Here is a 20906-nt window from a genome sequence, read left to right on the forward strand (position 1 = left end):
AGTTAAACTTCTGCATACTGTGTATTCATTGTTGTATCTACTTAACAAAATCTGTAATAAACATAAGCATCGGGCACCGCATCAGTTACATAGAAAAATTCTTGTATTAAGAGGTTATTATGTAAAAGATGTTGACATCTGGTACCATTTTCACATCTGAACTCCAGATCTACTTTGTGCCTACTTAAACTAAAAACTAGAAGGTATAAACGACGAGCACATCATCATATTTTATAAGGTGCGAAGAGTACTATTATGTGACTCTGATATTATTTCATGGGATATTTTGTATGGTTCATGGCTATGGCCTATATTTATCTTGTATATAGTTACCTTGATGATCTTTTCAGTCAGGGCTTGTGATAGGGCTCTGTGTGGATGACTAATCTGAACTATGTTTACTGTAAACTTATTTTTTAAAAGTGACATCTTATTATAAGTTTACTTGTAAAGGATGACAATGTGTATTTCATTGTGTATTTGCCTTCTTCTTCTCTCTCCTTTTTTTTTTTTTTAAGGCACTGTATATTTTCAAAACATCAGTTATTTTAAATTCGCAATTTAACTAAAAGTAATTTTAATGAGATTGGGAGAAGACATAAAGGCTGTATGGCACATGTATCAAATTATAGGACCCCACTGTGGAAACAACTGTGTACTTCCCTGCGAAAATATTATACTAGCTAAGTTGCCATTGTGGCATCAAGCAATTAGTGTATCCCGTGACATCAGCGCAACATGTTGTACACTCGTGTTGAGAAAAAGCAGAGCACATTGAACGACTAGAGATAGGCTGTTCTTATTCACAGGATGTGTATATTAGTATGTTGTACAGAAATGATTAGCATTTCGGCCACCTCAGTTCAGCATGTGTCCTGTTGCCTAGTAGGCATAGGGTCTGCCATGGGCCCTGATAACTTGTTCCATGCGTGATGGAATTGATGTGTGTAAGGCACGGAGGGTGTCCTATGGTGTAGCCATCCGTGCTGCATTCACCTGGTACCAATGTTCATCTGTGGTGGTTGGCATTGGGTCACAGCGCTGCATCCATTGTTTCACCTCATTCCACACGATTTCAATTGGCAATAAGTCTGGTGGCCTGATGGGACTTGACGAAAGGCCGACATTCTGTGACACCAAGGAGACACGTGTGTGTGTGCGCAACAATATGTGGTTGTGCATTGTCTTGCTGAAAATTGGCTTCTGGGGTGTTGTGAAGAAAAGTTATGTTCTGGGGTGTTGTGCAGAAAAGGTATGGCTGTGGGTTCGCAGGTCACACTGCTCACAGTGCCCTGGACATGCACCAGCCGTGACCCAAAGCACAACCACAAGGCCTTGAGTTGGCGCTGTATGTCTTGTGATGCTGCTCCCCGTCTGTGGTGAACCAAGATATGAACATCATTTTGAAACAAAGAGAATCTGGATTCATCCAAAAACGCTCTCTGATGCCATTCCTGTCCCCAGTGACATTGGTCCATACACCGTTGCCGACTAACATGTTTCTGCAGATTCATCAAAGATCGACGGAGAAGTGTACGAAGTGCCTGTAACTTCTTCTCAGGGGGTGGTCTGGGTAGTGCGATCTGACCCTCCTTGTCATGTTCTACAGAATTATGTGAATCATTTTGCACACACCCTTTGCACAGCTGAAACACTTCGTCCCACACGAGCAGCAATTTCCTGGATGGATTCATCACATTCTCCTATGCTGATAATGCGTCCTGTTTCAAACTCACTGATTTGACAGTGAGGTTTGCGTGTAAGTCAGCAAGGCATTCTGCACATCTGCTCAGGTCACAGTGATTCATTAGCTTGCCGGTAGGTAGTGTGCCGTGATATCGACATTGACCTTGAATCCGTGTGTTGACATGGTTGAGATCTTAGTCATTTCTGCAGAACATATTAATGCACATGTCTTGTGAATAAGAACATCTATCTCTAGTCGTTCAAGGTGTTCTGTTTTTTCTGAACATAAGTGTACGTTTTATTTTGTGTGTTATTTTATTTGTGACATGCTGATGTTCCCTGCCACTTTTTACAAGTATTACAATTTGATGCAAAGTCGCTATGTGGTTTTCAGTGTTGTAAGAAGCATGTTCATCTAATAATGTTAAATGTACATTCTAAGGTTGAAGTAGTGTGGACAGTGGTTGCATGAAGTCGTATACTTTAAGGCCATCTTCACTTGGCACATTTGTTTTTGTAGCTTTCAGGTCTGATGATGACAGCATAGGTCTGTCGAAACTGGTAAAAAAAGGGGGGGGGGGGCTGGCAAAGTTGCTTGACAAACTTGATTCTTTTAAAGAATATATATAACTTGTAGATCATGCCAACAGCTGACACATCATCTAAAATATGTAAAAATCCGTTTTGTCATAGGATGGTCAGCATAACTACTGTTTCCATGGGATGGGTAACTTGACTAGGAAGTCATCTATGAAAGTTAACAATCTAAAAAATGCAATAAGTGTAGTGTAGAGATTAGTATCTAACTGCTTTGACAAATAAAATAAGTCCGTGCATAAGACTAGGACTGCAGAAATATTCTTGTAGGATAAAATCATCATTAAACACTGTAACAATGTAATGTATGCAGAGTGTTTTAGAAGTGTGTTGGAGTGTGAATTATCAGGATCAGTATTATTACGAGTCAAGGACGAACATTAAAAGTGGCAGGTATTCATCTGGGCACACCAAGTTTTTTGCATGTACAGCTGTGCATCAGCTGGTCGCATATATCGAGAGCCAAAAATCTCTGTATACCCAGAGAACTAGAAGTCTAGAATGTTGTTTACAGAGATGGAGTACAGTAGACTTTTGGCTCTTCTTACACACCAAGACAATTATGATCTCTTCCGTGCTAGGCCTGTCACAAAAAGCTGTGGAATTACTTACTCTCTTGCCAGGCACATTTTGTAACTCACTGCTCATTCCCGTAAAAATTGTTTCATAAGTAAATGAGTGAATTGTGAGTGACATGTATTCTGTCAGCTTCTCCCATCATCTTAAAAAATTGTGTGTGTGTGTGTGTGTGTGTGTGTGTGTGTGAGAGAGAGAGAGAGAGAGAGAGAGAGAGAGAGAGAGAGAGAGAGAGAGAGAGAGAGGGGGGGGGGGGGGGGGGGGGGGGGAGTATGTGAATGAGTGAGTGTTTCGGCCCTGATGTCACACGGTTTGCTGGCCTGCTAATGGCTTGTGCCTCAACACCTCCAATAGAAAACTTTTGTGATGGCACACACACATAGATAGTGAGTTTTGCCATTAATATTTCTTCATAAATGATTGTTTAACCATGGATAACACCATACGATGCAGTTGATTCGTTTATATTTTTAAAAAATGCTGCCATTCCACATGATGCTTTTAGTGTTTTTAGTATCTGTTTTAATATTAATGTTGACAGTGTAATGTACATCCGGTATGATGGTACTCGGTGCCTTTGGTTACACAACATGATCACCCCTGGTCCAGAGTGCCAGTAATTTGGAAAGCAGGCATTACATTTCTTTTATGTAATGACTAACTGCTGTGCCCTATCACCAAGATCTCTGTAATGCTATTTTTCACAAGACCACATATCGTCCTGACCTATCTCGATACGGACGTTATTATACTTGTCCTCACAGCACATTCTTCAGATTTTTCACCTACAGAGAAAAACTTCTGGTCATGGGTCGCTGAGAGACTGCCTTGCCACCTTTTGCCAGCCGCCATAGATGATGATGTCTGGTGTAGGGTTGAAGGAGTATGGAATGATGTAAATAATGCACCCACATCTGTCACCATAGCTCAGTTAGAATTGATGTTGGGTCATTCCACGTCAAATCGTGCAGGTCACGTCACCCATAATCTCAGATTCTCATGAAACTTTGCCAAATTGCGTGTACTTATGACATAAGAACTTGTGCAGAATCTCTTTGCTCTCAGACTAAAACTTTGTTTTTATATCGAATTTTAAATGTAACGATATTCTGATAACTGGTCTCTGCAAGAATGTCAGTGCAAAATGGTGCTTATGAAGCTTTTGATTTGGAATTTTTTTCATAACTTGAAAGAAGCACATACTTAACAGACATGTAATTATTTAAGCAGTAAAGTTACAAAGAACAATACAAAACAATTTAATATGTGTCACTTTCCAATTTCCGCAAAAGGTACAGACACATTGAAAAATGCGTATATCACATTTCCCCAACCTGGTGGGAACTTTTAATTGGTCTTAAGTAATTCCCAAGACTGTACATATCATAATAAAATAAAATTATTAATGCTTTTTCTATGAATGGAGACACAAATAAATCTGAAATCACAATACTTTGTGTTGCGATGAAAAAAAAAATCTAGTTCAAATCAGCCATAACTGACACCCACTGATTCAGATTTTCACGAAACTTTTTCTACTTGTTACTTTCTGCGTAGAATTAGTTAATGCAGAATTTCTCCACCTATTTCATGTAGTTTGAGGAGAAAAAGTGGAAATTTTTTACAAATGTGAATGTCGCAACAGAATGTTTCTCATTTGGTTTGCATTACTTCAGACAAAGATGATGATGATGATGATAATAATAATAATAATAATAATAATAATAATAATAGAAAGTATCTCATTTTCAACACATCACTGTCATATTCCCCCAGACGTTACAGAAGGGATGTATCTTTATTGGGGGGGAGAGGGGGGAGGGGGGGGGGGATTAGTAACTATTCTTGACTTATGGGAATATAGAAAATCAACTCAAGCTGTTATGGCCCAAACACTGATTTTTAATACTTGCTTTGTAAATAAAACCTTTTCTTGCTGCAAGTTAATTTATTTTTACCAGATGCATTTCACCTTTTTCTTGCTCTAAGGCATTTTCTGATCGATCTGGAACATACAGTTTTGTTATTTTTAGATTATCAAACAGTTCACGTCCCATTTCTTTATGTAAATAAGTAATTACATACAGTTTTCTGTGATCTGCATTTCCTCTCATCTGGTCTGGAGCTCACACTACCACTTTATTTCTGGTCTGGAGCTCGCACTACCACTTTATTTCCAAATAAATACCAGACAAGAGGAAACGCAGATCACAGCAAACTGTAAGTAATTACTTATGTACATAAAGAAACACAACATGAACTGTTTGATATTCTAAAAATAACAAAACTGTAGCGTTATAGATCCCACTGGAGATGCCTTAGAGCAAGAAAAAACACGAAGTGCACCTGGGAAAAATCAATTAAGTTGCAGCAAGAAAAAGTGGTTTTGTTTACAAAACAAATATTTCTGTGCTCGCTGCGGAGGATGGCCTCGCAAGCAAACTTGTTAATGAAACTTCCTGGCAGATTAAAACTGTGTGCCCGACCGAGACTCGAACTCGAGACCTTTGCCTTTCGCGGGCAAGTGCTCTACCATCTGAGCTACCGAAGCACGACTCACGCCCGGTACTCACAGCTTTACTTCTGCCAGTACCTCGTCTCCTACCTTCCAAACTTTACAGAAGCTCTCCTGCGAACGTTGCAGAACTAGTATTCCTGAAAGAAAGGATGTTGCGGAGACATGGCTTAGCCCCAGCATGGGGGATGTTTCCAGAATGGAACCATCTTAATTTTTTTCTAGTTCTGCAAGGTTCGCAGGAGAGCTTCTGTAAAGTTTGGAAGGTAGGAGACGAGGTACTGGCAGAAGTAAAGCTGTGAGTACCGGGCATGAGTCGTGCTTCGGTAGCTCAGATGGTAGAGCACTTGCCCGCGAAAGGCAAAGGTCCCGAGTTCGAGTCTCGGTCGGGCACACAGTTTTAATCTGCCAGGAAGTTTCATATCAGCGCACACTCCGCTGCAGAGTGAAAATCTCATTCTGGAAACTTGTTAATGATTTTTAAATATATAAAACACTTTCTGACAGCTGATACAAGACTGATTTTTATCAAAACCCTGATATTATTTTTAAAAAAAGGAAAAAGAAGTGCCCTGAGTTTTGATAGATATTGGATGTTCATTTAACATGTATCACATCATTGTTCAGATCATTCAAATCAGATTATGTAAACTTAGTACATGTAGAAAGGCTGCCTCATGAAACTAGAGTCAAAAGTTATAAATTTAATTGAAACATTTTCTTTACACAGGTTAACTTTATTTAGTGTGTCAAATTAGCATCTTTAAACAACAATTATTCTAGCCACGCTAAAGTTAATTTAAAATGTACATTTTCAGCAGCGAAGATCCCTGAAGCTATCAGTGAGACTTCTTAAGAGCATCTCTGTTTTTAACCCAGTGTGACAAATTATATTCTGTTAACTTCATATCGTTTTCATTAAACTAATACATTCTGTGTAGTGATATTGATTTAGGTACACCAACAGTGCATAAAATGTTTTCCAAAGACACAAAACAAGAGTCTTCCTTCTCAGGCCAAAAGAATGACACTGCCGGCCCAGGTGGGTGGAAGAAAAGTAGTTGAGTGTCTCCTTCTTCATCATAGACATTTTTGACAAAGGCAAGGTACCAACTGTCGTCATATACAGCTGCTACAAAAGAATTTTGTTGAGTATGAGTGCATGCCCAATGTGGGGCATTTTCATTAAATGAAAAAATCAAGGAAGGCTTTTCAGAAGAACTCTAAAGAATCACAAGAAAGTAGTTCGTAATGGTGAAAATTCCTGGTACCACCGTATTGTGTGGATTGTTGGAAATCTTATCTCGAGGTTCTTGCATAGGAAATATACATTGACTTTCTCTTATAAGTGGGTGGGGGGGACACATTTGTCAGTATTAGCTTTGCAGAAATCATAAACACCAGATGCAGTTGTTATCTTTGTTATTTGTGCATCATCCACTAGTTCAAGACTAGCTCTTCTCAAAATATGTTTTGTCGTTCGTCCCAAACTATCGCACACAGATTTATTGTGGCTAGTAGCAAAAAAGGAATGCTCAGCATTAATAGAAATTTTTCTATTCTTATATGGAGCAGCACACCCATCAGTGAAATAATGCACTTTCTTCACTTATGGATAATGCTCTGTCAGCCACTTAACCATTCCTTTTTCTGGACAGCATTTAGAAATACTACATCCTGTTCCATATCATCACTTATAAAGCAGTGGTTCACTGTTACCAATTTACTTTCTTCATTTACCACGTAAACACTCACGGGATGGATTGTATAGCTGCTTCTTGTCCAGTGGTAACTCTGAATTTCATTCTGAATTACAAAACTGTAGTTGTAAGCAAAGTTTTAATAATTCTGATAGTTTGTCATCACTGGGACAATTATCACAGTGATTAAACATGCCGTCGTCATTTTCATAGTCACATACAAGAAATTTTGTAAGTTCTTTGTATGTTTTTTCAGTGTGTTCCGCTTCCAAAAGCAGTTTTACATTTTGGTGGGTAACCGCCCCCCCTCCCCCCAGCCACCCACCCACACACACACACACACACACACACACACACACAATGAATGAGTGCCGGCAGCACCAGCTAAAATACACCACTTCGGTCTTAAGTGGACAGAATTTAGAAAGACCAGTGTTAATATTTGGATTCTCCCATTTAAAACAAGTGTACAGTTCTCTTCGGTTGTAAAGTATGAGTCTCTTTTGCGTATAAACATTCTTCTGAATGCTAACTTTGTCTTTTGCTCCTGGTAACATTCGCATGTATTCATTATTTTGGTAGAAATCAGTGACAGTCTTTACCACTTCATCAGCAATAACTTCCCCTTTTTGGTTTAGGAATTGATAAAATACCTATTTCTGTTTTCAGTTCCCTTGCTAGTCAAGCCACATACCCACTAACATTGAATTCTGACATGTTTTCCTTTGACCAAGGGATTGGAGCTAAAGTTAAAATTTGAATTCTTTCAGGTACTCTTACACAAGCCACTCTTTTATTAACAATATCGTGGCATCTAAATCTTGGCTTTCTTAACAATTTCATCACCAAATTTTTCTTCTCTACAGTCAGGATATACAATATTGCAGTCTAATGCCTGGCACACTTTTCTTTCCAAAATGTGCTCCACTTTTTCTACCTTCTTTTTGCCCTATGAGGCTTTGCTGTGATTTGGAATGGAGTGAAGTGTTAAGGGAGAGCACCCCAAATCATGTAAAGTGTTGTTTGCATCCTCAATTTTTTAGTACTGATTCATGAAATGTCACCTATGAGTCATCTGGATCAGTTTCGTTTCTATCACTGATGTTAGTTTTCTGTTCACAAATGTTATGACATGTTGCTCACAGTTTTTCGTCTGGTTTTACATAGATTCTTTTAGCACTTAATGTTTTAGACAAAGACCAGCAAACTGACCTCAAAGTTTTTTTTAGCGGTTTCTGTTTTTTGAAAGGATCACAAGAAGTTCTGTGATGACTTTTAAAGCCTTTTAAGTAATTGTACGAGGGGCATTTGAAAAGTCCATGCAAATTCCACCGGTCCGTATGGAGGTTATATTTAGTTAGTGGCATCTTTGCAAAGAACGCACACCAAGTTTCAGCCATATTAGTCTATTACTTTGTGTTTGGCATTTGTGTGAATCAAGGAAGTCGAGTGATTGTCAACAAATGGATGAAAAAGAATTTTTCGTGGTGATTAAACATTACTTTATGAAAGGCAAAACACCTCAGAAGACTAAAGAGACGCTTGATAAACATTACGGTGACTCTGCACCTTAGATTAGAACAGTTTATAAGTGGTTTCAAAATTTTTTGAGTGGCCATTAGGCACAAGTGAAGCTGAACATTCTGGACGCCCTGTGGAGGTTATGACTTCAGAAATCATTGATAAAATCCATGATATGGTGATGGATGACAGAAGAGTTAAGGTTCGTGAGATTGCCAGTGCTGTGGGATTTTCGAATGAACGGGTACATTATATTTTGCATAAACATTTGGACGTGAGAAAGCTATCCACAAGATGGGTTCCGCGATTGCTCACGCTTGACCAAAAACGGAATTGTGTGAAGTGTTGCAAGGATGGTTTCTAGCTGTTCAGGAAGAATCCACAGGACTTTAAGCGTCTTTTCTTCACTGTGGATGAAACATGGATACATTACTATTCTCCTGAGACCAAACAACAATCTAAACAATGGGTTACCAAGGGAAAATCTACACAAAAAAAGGCGAAGACCATTCCTTCGGCCGGAAAGTTGTGGCGACTGTCTTTTGGGATTCACAAGGGATAATCTATGTCGACTATCAGGAAAAGGGTAAAACTATTACAGGTGCATATTATTCATCGTTATTGGACTGTTTGAAAAATGAGCTGCAAGAAAAATGCCGGCGATTGAACCACAAAAAAGTCCTTTTCCATCACGACAATGCACCAGCACACACCTCAGGAGTTGTGGTCGCACAATTAATGGAAATAGGGTTCCAACTCATTTCACATTCCCCATATTCTTCAGATTTTATTCAAACGAGGAGGTGATTGCAGCAACTAATGGCTATTTTGCAGACTTGGACAATTCCTATTATTCGGAAGGGATCAACAAATTAGAACAGCATTGGACAAAGTGTATAAGTTTAAACGGAGACTATGTTGAAAAATAAGAAAGGTTTACCCCAAACACGTAAGTAGTTTCTATTTTTGTATGGACTTTTCAAATGCCCCTCGTATCTGTGATGTTCACATGTAGTAGCACTTTCCTGATCTTGTGGGAAGCTTATACTGGATTGCAGCAATATCAAATCTTGTTGGTCTTCGTTCAGCTCTTCTATTTTTTGTAGAATTTTACTCAGGTCTTGTCAAATGACATGGTGTTTTTAGTAATTTTCCAACAGTACATGAATTCACATTTTCTATTGCAATTAACTGAGCACTAATTCACTTAAAATGTACTTTATACAAGTGAAATGTTAGGGCCGCACGACAAACAGGTATGACCTGTCTCACAGAAAGACAAAGAGCACTGAGGCTAAAAAGCCAAATTATATATATTATAGGCCTTAAAAGATTACTGAATTAGTCAAATGAAAGGAAATAAATTTTCAGCTTAAAGTTAACTCACCTGCCTAGAATGAGTTATACTTAAATAAGCTAATTTGATATGCTTGCATGTGAGACAGTGAGTGGACGGATTTACTTAAAATGACCCTTTTCCATCACAGCAAAAAGTATTTTGATTTCATATATATGTGTCAATTAGCTGAAGACCCATTAAAGTTTTTATTTTATCAGAAAGCTTACAATCTAGAGGATTATTTAAGAACAAAATCAGATTACCAGCTGGTTGGAGAAATATGATATAAGCAGTTTTCCACACCTTGCAATTTTTCTGAAATCAAAAATTGGCATACATTAATATTTTTCAGTAATTGGATATCTGTTAACTGTGTGCCTTACTTAACTTCTGAAAAAAATTCAAAGTCCGGAAGCTTCATAAACACCCGAGTTACGAGCATTTATGTAGATAAGTACCATTTTGCACTGACATTCTCGCAGAGCTCAGTTATCAGGATATCACTACATTTAAAATTCAATGTAAAATAAAGTTGTAGTCTGAGACTAAAAAGATTTTGCAGGAGTTTGTATGTTATACGTATAAGCAAATATGCAAAGATTTGTGAAAATCTGAGATAAAGGGTTATAAATCGTTGAATTATTGCTTGTTTTGACATGGAATTATCCTGCCCAGCCAATTTAAAGGTGTTGTTGTTGCTGCTATAGGTGACAACTTTGTGTAATAATTTTCACACCATGTGTACCCCATGTATCGCATACTCACAAGAAGTAAAATTTCTGCATGTGCAAGTAAAATTTCTGCATGTGCAAGTAAAATTACTGCATGTGCAAGTAAAATTTCTGCATGTGCTACTGTTCCTGGTCTTGAACTTTCAATGACCAGCAGTGTGGATTTGTTAATGTGGTCGTCCTATATTATAGACTTCTGTGGAGCCAAGGCAGTTATACAGACTCCATATTTTAATCTGCTGAAGGTTTCAAGACTGTAAGACTCATGACTTATCAACTTCAGTAAAAAATGAATTATACTAACAATTTGTTGTTAGATTTTCTTCTTAGGGACTTATCAAAGGTTCCAAAGTAAACTAACAAGGAAAAATCCCCAGGGTTGGGATTGACTTTTTGAAACCATCGCTGCAGTCATGTAGGTTATTATCCCAGTTATCACATCCTCAAGCCGTTCATCAAAGTGGACCCTTGTTTGTAAGTAATAAACGAAAAAAAGTTTCAGAAGTTTATCTGATGCTCTAGAGACTAAAAATTGATAGAATTACTCAGAGCAGTGGCATAGCGTAGTGGTTAAGATGCGTTCATGACAGGCAGAAGGTTGTTGGTTCTGATCCCGTCAGGAAATATAAAATTTTTTATTTTTAAATCCATATCAAAATGACTTGATCATTATATATATTCAAATGAGTGGTTTAAAATGTAATTATTTTATTTTGAATCTTTGGTCAAGTTTGTAAATGTATTAATTTTTTCATTTGCTCTGTTTTTACAACTGATTTTAATTATTTTTATGTATTGTATTGATTTAATTTCTTGTTTTGTCATCTTACACTGTCATCCATATTGTTGCATTCATTATTTCTGTTCTTCATTTTCATTGAATTTCATTTAATTTATAATCTCTTCTTTCGTTTAAATCTTCATCTGCCTTATTTTGTCCATTGTGCTACAAGGATTTATGTTTAAGTGTTTGTGTTATGTTTACCATTGAAAAAAATTACATCTTTTAATGATAAATACATTTTTGGCACCAACATTTTTGGCACCATTGCACAACCGTATGAACATATTATTTTGTCTTTTTTTTTAACCAATAGATCAGCATTTTTAAATGTTTAAATGTAATTACAGATAAAGAAAAAAAATCTGCAAAGTAGGCCAGTGATGCTCAGAGCTTTTATTTTTGCTTCACAGGAGGCATGCGCTTCCTCACATGAAGTTACTGTGATCACCATCCCATCTTGAAGACTTGAGGTCTATATGATTCCTCATGTGCAAATAAAATAAACAGATCCATGCAGTATTTTGTGCTCTCTTCTATGATAATTTATTTTATGGTTTTCCTTCTTGAGTATCATTCATCAGTAAGAATACATACCACTCCTCTGGAGCAGCAGGGGAGTGATCACAAGGGTGTGGGAAGAAAACTTATAGAAAAAGAGTGCAAAAACAAACAACTGGGGAATCTCATTCATGAGCCATTGTGCAAAGAATGTTGAGAAAGTTTTGGAAACATGAATTTGGACAAAAATTGGAGGGGGGACAAGAAAACAACAACATGGTTTCAAAGTAGGGAGGTCCCCAGTAGATCTGGTCCCAGGGGAACAGAGCAGTAGAAAAGCAGACTATATCTTCCAGAGAAATGTTCTGCGGGAGTGTTAGTTACGAAAGTGGAAGGTGAGAGATCTGATTGATTTGAACTGAAGAATGGCTTGAGGCAGGGAAGTACACTTTCACCTTTGCTCTTCATTGTGGCAATGGATGAGAAAGTGATTAGTGGGGCACAAGTAATTGGTGAAGGAAAGATGAAAGCACTGATGTTTGCAGATGGTCTGGGGAAACCAGCAGGAGGAAGTGCAAGAGTAGTTGGCCATTTGACAACAAATAGTACAATGATGTGGGATGAAATTAGGTGTAAGTAAGTGTGAAATGATTATCACAACCAGAAAGGAGGAGAGAGTCATAAGTGGAATAACAGTTCGTCAGGAATGACTTGGGAAAGTGGAGAGTTTCAGATGTCTAGGAAGTTTACTAAATGAAATTGAAGAAAAGACAGGAAATAAATGAGCAGAAAAGACAGCCAGAAACATTCCCGAAGAGTTTTAGAATCCTGGTGTGGAGCAAGGCTATCTCTCAGGACAAAAAGGCTATATACCAAGTCTGTTCAAAAAATTCTGAACTTCGCCCACAAAATTTTTCTAGACATACCTTGTACTTATTGTGTGCATGGCCTCCTTTGAAATACTCTCCTCCACAATTGATACTCTGCATCCGTCATTGTTCCCACTTCCGAAGCAGTCTTGGTACGCCTCATGCTGGATCGTGCAATGCGCCATCCACAAATTTACTTTCGTCTCATGTATTGTTGCAAATCTGTGTCCTTTCAGTAGGGTTTTAGGGTTTTCAACTTTGGTTGAGTGCTTATCTAAGTACTGCCACACCTGCCATGGGAACACTGAAGGACATATTGAACATCAGTATTCTAAGAATTATGATGGTTACAGTGCCCGTTTACTACATTAGATATACGAAGTACCTAGGCAATTTGGATTCTAAAGCTTTCAATAAGATTAATAAGTTCAATGTTTATGGTGATACCTTGGTAACAAAACTGGAGTGTTGTGGACATGTGCAGAAGAAGCTACGTAGAGAAATGAAAGGAAAGTTGCTAGCTGATGGAAAATCTCTGTCTGGCCGAGGCAGATTGACAGAAACTGAAATAGACCTTCTTCAGAGTTGTCATGGACTGGCCATTAGACAAACTGCACCTCTGAATGATGTTACAGCAATGAGAAAAGCTCTGTGGGCCACCTACTTTCATAAGTTATCCACAGATGACCACCCTGTTCACGGACTTTGCCCTAAAGGAGCAAATTCTTGGTGTGGTTCCGAATACGCGAAAGAAAGTGGTCAAATATACCATCATAAGCATTCTCTTCCTGAGCCTTTTATGAATGAAATAGAGCCAATTTTTAGAGACCTGAGTGACCCTGTTTTGCTTGGTAAATGTCTTCATGGGGGCACTCAGAATACAAATAAAAGTTTCAACTGTTGCATACGGGAAAGATTGCCCAAGAATGCTTTCGTAGGACTATATACATTAAAAGTTGGTGTACTAGATGCAGTGATATGTTTCAGTGATGGAGTGATAGGAAGGTTGGAAGTCCTGAGAAATTCAGGCATAAAATGGCTCTAATATGGAAGGTCAATTGCTTGCGTGTGACAGACAACAGGTGCATGAACCTGAAGATTAACTCTTCAAGTTACGAAAGAAGTTAGAAGTGCTAAAAGGAATGCCAAGAGGAAGCTTGAAGATGAAGAAATACTGCAAGATGAAGACTATGCTTCAGGAATGTTTTGAGGCACTGTTTAATTGGACTCATATCTTCATTTGCAATTTCCTGCAAGTTGTATTTTTCAGAATTGAGGAACAAATATTTCCTAAAGTTATAAAGCATTGTTCTGATTTTTTTCTGTAGCTTGCAGTAGTCCATACTTATGTAGTAAATCTAAGCTTTATAGCAGAATCGACTGAATTATAGAAAAAGTAACATTTTTACTAAGAAAAACATTATAAAAATTAAAATGTAAGATGTGATATTTTTTAATCCTTGTAATATACATAGTAGGTATAATTAAATAGGTCTAGTACCTCAGCCATCATGTCATGCATATCTGGTAAACTTTTGGTCTCCTTCAAATGTGTAACATAGGATTAAATGGTACCTCAATTTGAGGAAGCATTTTGGAAAAAAATTGCATCAATTTCTTTATAATTTTTTTAATAACCCTAAGCAGGTTCAAAAATACTCAAAATACTTCTAATTTGTTTAGAAAGTGTGCTGCATTACCTGATATCAACAAAAAATTTGTAAAACATATACATTATAAACAGTGCCTGAAAGTAATAGGTGTTGATTTTTAGATGATATTGAACCAGAAAAGTACCCTGTATCCTTAAAATGTCTTAGCTCTCACTCAAAAGGAAAATATTTGAGTGGCACAGTGATTGTTTTTCAGTCATTAAACACCATGCATACTTTGCTCATCTTTGCATCTCATTACAGACAATTGCTGTGCTGCTAGTGACTCAAGTGAGATGGTATTAATAAACCCTGAAAGTTCTACCACGACAACAACAGTGACAACAACAACAGCAACAACAACAATTGTCACAACAGCTGCAACAAGTATAATGTCAACTACTAGCACTACCCCTATTGTATCAACAGCCAGTGCTGCTAGTTGTCTTCACCCAAGTAAGTATCTATCATCATCCCCAGAAATGAGGGAAATGCTAACCAAGATCCTCCCCACTGCCCTAAATTGGTATTCCATCACCCACCTAACCTACACATGAACCTGGCCCATCCCTATGCCACTCCCATCTCCTTGCCACAGTGATCATATCCCGTGCAAGACCTGCGAAGTCCATCCACCCAGCACTTCCTGCCCCAGTCCTGTCACAGGCCTCAGCAGAATGATGGGCTGCCACCAAACTGTGGCCAAGAACGAAGTTGACCATCCAGTGGCACAACATCCAGATGAGCACAACATCCTTGATTTCAATGGTTGTTTCACAACCCGAGCCACATGATTCCTTCCCTCCACCTCCAGCTTTTCTGAACTAACACAGATGGGAGCTATCCTTGCAACACATTCCCCTGTCTGCACACTCTCCAGCCAACAGTTCCCCTTCCTCTGTCGTGTACCATCCTCCCAATCCCCGTCACCTTCATCATGCGGTGCGTTCCACAGGCTTTGGCATCCATGCATCACATGCCTAGCCCATCCGCATGCCACCCTGCCTGTCACATCCTTAGTCAGCAAATCTGCTACCTCCCTCTGAGCCAACCAGATACCCACTAGCAACCTCTCTTCCTGCCTCCCGTATCTCTCTCTCTCTCTCTCTCTCTCTCTCTCTCTCTCTCTCCCTCACATTACTCATCTGTTATTAATTGTTGAAATGAAATATTTTGGACAACTTTAAAGCATTGTTTCATGGAGAACCTTTGAAGAATAATCACCAGATATTGAATATAGGAGAATTGACAGATATTGAATATAGGAGCATTGACAGATATTGACCCGTGAGAGTGGGACATATGTCACTGTTGGTCAGCTTAGTTGGGAAGAAACCATAAAACCGTGGTTCTTGATTCAAGTCCCAGTATAGCACACAAGTTTAATCTGTTGATGTTGAATTTGCTGTGGAAATTGTTGTGTTATTGTTAGAAAAGAATCGTATTCTGAACTTGGTGTAGGATAATGTGTATAAATTCACCAAAACTTTAAATACTAGCTAGCTGCAAAGTAGCGTGTGTGTGTGTGTGTGTGTGTGTGTGTGTGTGTGTGTGTGTGTGTGTGTGGGGGGGGGGGGGGGGGGGGGGTCAAGGGAGTTTTAGCAAGTAGTATTTAGGTATTCTTTGAAGCTGACAGGTATCATGTGTTGTCTTAGTTTCATTAAGAAACTCTGTGCAGTTTTTTTATGCAAAACCTAAGAATCTTACCCAGGTTATGCATCCTGACTTCATTTCATTTTTTTGTGTAGGCATCAGTTCTGGAGTATTTAAGAAAAACTATAGTAATTAAATTCTTGGTGACAGCTGAATAGCCCAACCTTTCAATGGTGATTCTCTCTCTCTCTCTCTCTCTCTCTCTCTCTCTCTTTCTCTCTCTCCCTCCCTCCCTCCCCTCCCCTCCCCTCCCCTCCCCTCCCCTCTCCTCTTCCATTATCACTACCTATCTCTAGTTCCACTACCATTACTAACTGGTTATACACCAAAATGTGGCATCATTATTCTTGCAGATGTTACTGGAATAAGCTTCTGAACTTATATAAGGAAATAGGTGTAGCAGCAGCACACACTCATGTGGGGTTTTTGGAAGTTTTGCAGTGACATGTCCACCCCTGGCTTAACACTGTCAGCCATGTAAACAAAAAACTTGAGGGGTTGCTTTTGACTGCAACAGAGTCTCATATTTCTGCTGTAGTTGGTGCTGCAATTGGGAGATAGAGATAACAAGTCGTAGTAAGGCAGGCTAAGATAGGTGAGCTTCTTGTGTGTCCAGAAAATATGGAAAATTCTGAAGTAAGTACTAGGTGTTCTGTGCCTCTTTGAACACCAACATCATGTAACTACAGAAATGGAGAATTTAAATATCAAGGATTATAGACTGGTATCATTTTCATGTGAAGCTAGCATGGAAAAAAGAGAACATATGTAAGAGTTTGACACAAAGTCAGAAAAATAGAAACAATCAGTTTTGTGCAGATCAGAACCTAGAGGCATTTGCTTGTGTGTTTTTACTGCAGAATACTTCTCTGGTAGTTCTGATGGTCTACAGTTCCCCTCTACAAAACTTTCAGCTATTTATGAGAAATCTAGATGCATATCTGACAGGCAAGGAGAAACAGTTAGCATGAGGGGCGTCCAGTAAGTAATGCAACACAATTTTTTATTCTGAAAGCAAGTTGGTTTTAGTTAGCATTCCAATATAACACATTATTCCCCACTATTTTGGCTATAGAACCCTATTTGCAACATATTTATGTTCAGTGTGATGGTTTATACTACCTTACTGGGAGGGCCTGTATGAAGCTTTGTGAGCTCCTCTCAGGTGAGGCCTTGCATTGTCATTGAGAAGTAGTTCATTTGCATTTTCGTGATGACAAACTTGCTGAAGTTGAGTTTGAAGTGATTAACACATCTTTCATCACCTCTGATGATGATGTTGTTGTTGTTGTTGTTGTTGTTGTCGTCATGGTCTTCAGTCCTGAGACTGGTTTGATGCGGGTCTCCATGCTACTCTATCCTGTGCAAGCTTCTTCATCTCCCAGTACTTACTGCAACCTACATCCTTCTGAATCTGCTTAGTGTATTCATCTCTTGGTCTCCCTCTACGATTTTTACCTTCCACGCTACCCTCCAATACTAAATTGGTGATCCCTCAATGCCTCAGAACATGTCCTACCAACTGATCCCTTCTAGTCAAGTTGTGCCACAAACTTCTCTTCTCCTCAATCCTATTCAATACCTCCTCATTAGTTATGTGATCTACCCATCTAATCTTCAGCATTCTTCTGTAGCACCACATTTCAAAAGCTTCTATTCTCTTCTTGTCCAAACTATTTATCGTCCATGTTTCACTTCCATACATGGCTACACTCCATACAAATACTTTCAGAAACGACTTCCTGACACTTAAATCTACACTTGATGTTAACAAATTTCTCTTCTTCAGAAACGCTTTCCTTGCCATTGCCAGTCTACATTTTATATCCTCTCTACTTCGACCATCATCAGTTATTTTGCTCCCCAAATAGCAAAACTCCTTTACTACTTTAAGTGTCTCATTTCCTAATCTAATTCCCTCAGCATCACCCGACTTAATTCGACGACATTCCATTATCCTTGTTTTGCTTTTGTTGATGTTCATCTTATATCCTCCTTTCAAGGCTCTAACCATTCCAGTCAACTGCTCTTCCAAGTCCTTTGCCGTCTCTGACAGAATTACAATGTCTTTGGCGAACCTCAAAGTTTTTATTTCTTCTCCATGGATTTTAATACCTACACCAAATTTTTCTTTTGTTTCCTTCACTGCTTGCTCAATATACAGATTGAATAACATCGGGGATAGGCTACAACCCTGTCTCACTCCCTTCCCAACCACTGCTTCCCTTTCGTGTCCTTCAAAAATTGTCACCACCTGCCTCGTAACATGCAAGCAATTCTGCACATAAGGTCCTTCGTTGCTCTTCATCTCTCTATCTTCTTATGTTAGGCAGCGAGGAACCCAGTGGGCACACACCTTTGAGTACCCCAATTGGTGTGTGTGTGTGTGTGTGTGTGTGTGTGTGTGTGTGTGTGTGTGTGTGTGTGTGTCAGCACTGCCAACAGAGACGTCCAGTTGTGCAGCGAAGCATTTGTTCTTGATCTGTCGATCACCTTGAATGAGAGTGTCTGCGTGTGCCAATATTGCAAGAGTCACAGCTGCGTTCGGCTGGCTGACACACGGTATATTGCACAGGTTTGCATGACCTTGTTCTGATGACTACAGAGCCTCATCCAACAACTCAACATGCTTTTGTTCATTGCCAGGTTTCTGTAGAAATTGTGTAAGTGTCTATGAATACCTGTGATGCTATGGGTTTTCACCAAAAGACACTCAGTGACAGCTCTCTTCTTATAATGCACCTCCTTTACAGAAACCAATTTTAAGGCTATGTATAGCACCACCACCTGTCGGAACTTCACAAAACCACAGGGGCTAAAGTAGGAATATTCCACAATGTCCCATAAGAAATTCTGCTTCTGCATTTTTTTAGCTGAAACTGGCTGAGAAAAAAAGTGGATTGCATTACTTATTAACTGCCCCCCCCCCCCCCTCAATAGTTTGTGAACATTTTTAATGCAGATTTTTTTAAACAAAGATGCAGACAGGTAAAAGGAACTGGAATTACTGTTGAGTGTTTCAATCTAATTTTGGTAGTTAATTTTCCAACTCCTGTCCAGCAAGATAGTAGGACCTTGATTGATAACATATTTATAGACAGTGCTCAGGCTGAATCATTGTCCACCCAGCTGTTAATGGACTGTCTTAGTATAATGGACAGTTAATGAAAGTAAACAACATAGCACATTACAGACATGAGGAATGTTCATAAAAAGTAGTGAGGGTCAATAATGAGAGCAGGATGCAGTGTATTAAGACTAGTTAAAAGAAGTGGTACAGGATGAGTGAGATATGTATAGAAAGAGACGCTAATGTCAAATTCAGTTTGTTCCCTAGTAAATTTGTGTCAATATTTTGAAGTTGCTTTCCTTATCTCATGTAAGAGGAAGAGGGAAATTTACATAAAGGCCAAAGTAAGTTAAGCTCTAACATTACTTGCACACTACAAAAAATACTGTATTATTTTAAGGAATGTCATGAAAATGTCCCAAAGTCCTGGCTGAAACAAATAATCCAGATAGTATGATTAAAATTGTATGAAAAGTTTCTGGTATTTCATTTATGGGCATAAGGCCATGCTCCAAGGCATAATTCAATTTTTGACTTCTCTTGCTGGAGATTTCATCGGAGGTGTTAATGACTCAGTAAGCTGTTCCAAACTCAAAATAATCTGAGCAAGCCAAACTGTTTATATGTATCCACACAACAATCAGTTCGTGATGTCATCAGATGGCTGCCTAAGATGCAGAATCATGCTGACATATACATCCCAATGTAGTAATTGTTAGATCTTGCTAAAACCACAGTGTCAGAGAAATGAATTTGTTGATTTCCTGGCCCTAGTGTGTGATCTGCTACTGCTGATGTAGCCATATTGCCCAGGTGACAGCTGTTCTTGTGTTCCTTGAGAGGGATGTTAATGTTTCTTTATGTGGTTCAAGTATACAGTTGGTGACAAAAAGTGCATGGGATTTTATGTACTTCTGCTGTGGCAAACAGTGGGCTTACGTCCTTTTCGGTGTTCAGATATATGCTCACCTTTCTTCTTGGTTGAAACACGATATCAGTGCTGTGTTTTCCGAGTGTTTGCTGGTGCAATCTGTGATAATATTTACAAATGTAAAGGCAACTTTCCCTTTAGCTGGTTCCTTTTTATTAGAAACTTCAGATGTTTTAGAATGCAGCACCATATTTATCTCTTCGTGAGTGTAACTGTTTCTTCTAGAAGCCAATCTTAAATGATCGCGCTTGTCCTTCAAGTACTGTGGTTCACAGATTATTGTAGCCTGGTCTACTACTGTTTTGATCATTCTTCTTTTCTGCTTGGGATGGTAATGGACATTTTTGTGAAGGTATCTATCCATGTGAGACCTTACGCCCTAAACACTGCAAAACGCCTACACCTGCCACTTGCCGCAGCAGAAGTATATAAAATCTCATGCACATGTAGGCAAGTGTGCATAGGAAATCAAAAAAGAAGCATTTCCTCTCACCTCAAGAAACACGAGCAATTGCTGTCTGGGTAGTACAGATAAATCGGCAGTAGTAGATCACGCAGTATGACTGGAGAACTAGCAAATTCATGTCTGACACTGTGGTTTTAGCAAGATTTAATAGTTACTATGCTAGGATGTATAGAGAGGCCATAGAAAATTCAAAAGCACAAAAACAGTATAAAGAAAGAGGAGGACTGAAATTAGAAAAGGTGTGTTCCGTATCGCTAAACACAACAAACAGCACCAAATTCTTCCCTTCTACAAGCTCCATAGGGTACATCGGCATGA

At 38.7% G+C, this 20906-nt stretch overlaps 1 protein-coding gene across 1 annotated transcript in view; it reads left to right on the forward strand.

The window, feature by feature from the left end:
• The window catches only part of LOC124794918, a 145980-nt gene that overhangs the window by 112872 nt on the left and 12202 nt on the right, over positions 1-20906 (forward strand). The window contains exon 11 of the mRNA XM_047258622.1: positions 14733-14924. Within this exon, the coding sequence (XP_047114578.1) occupies positions 14733-14924 (192 nt within the window). The remainder of the gene's footprint in view (positions 1-14732; positions 14925-20906) is intronic.

This window comes from Schistocerca piceifrons, chromosome 4 (assembly GCF_021461385.2).
Source record: "Schistocerca piceifrons isolate TAMUIC-IGC-003096 chromosome 4, iqSchPice1.1, whole genome shotgun sequence".
Taxonomy (NCBI): Eukaryota; Metazoa; Arthropoda; class Insecta; order Orthoptera; family Acrididae; genus Schistocerca; species Schistocerca piceifrons.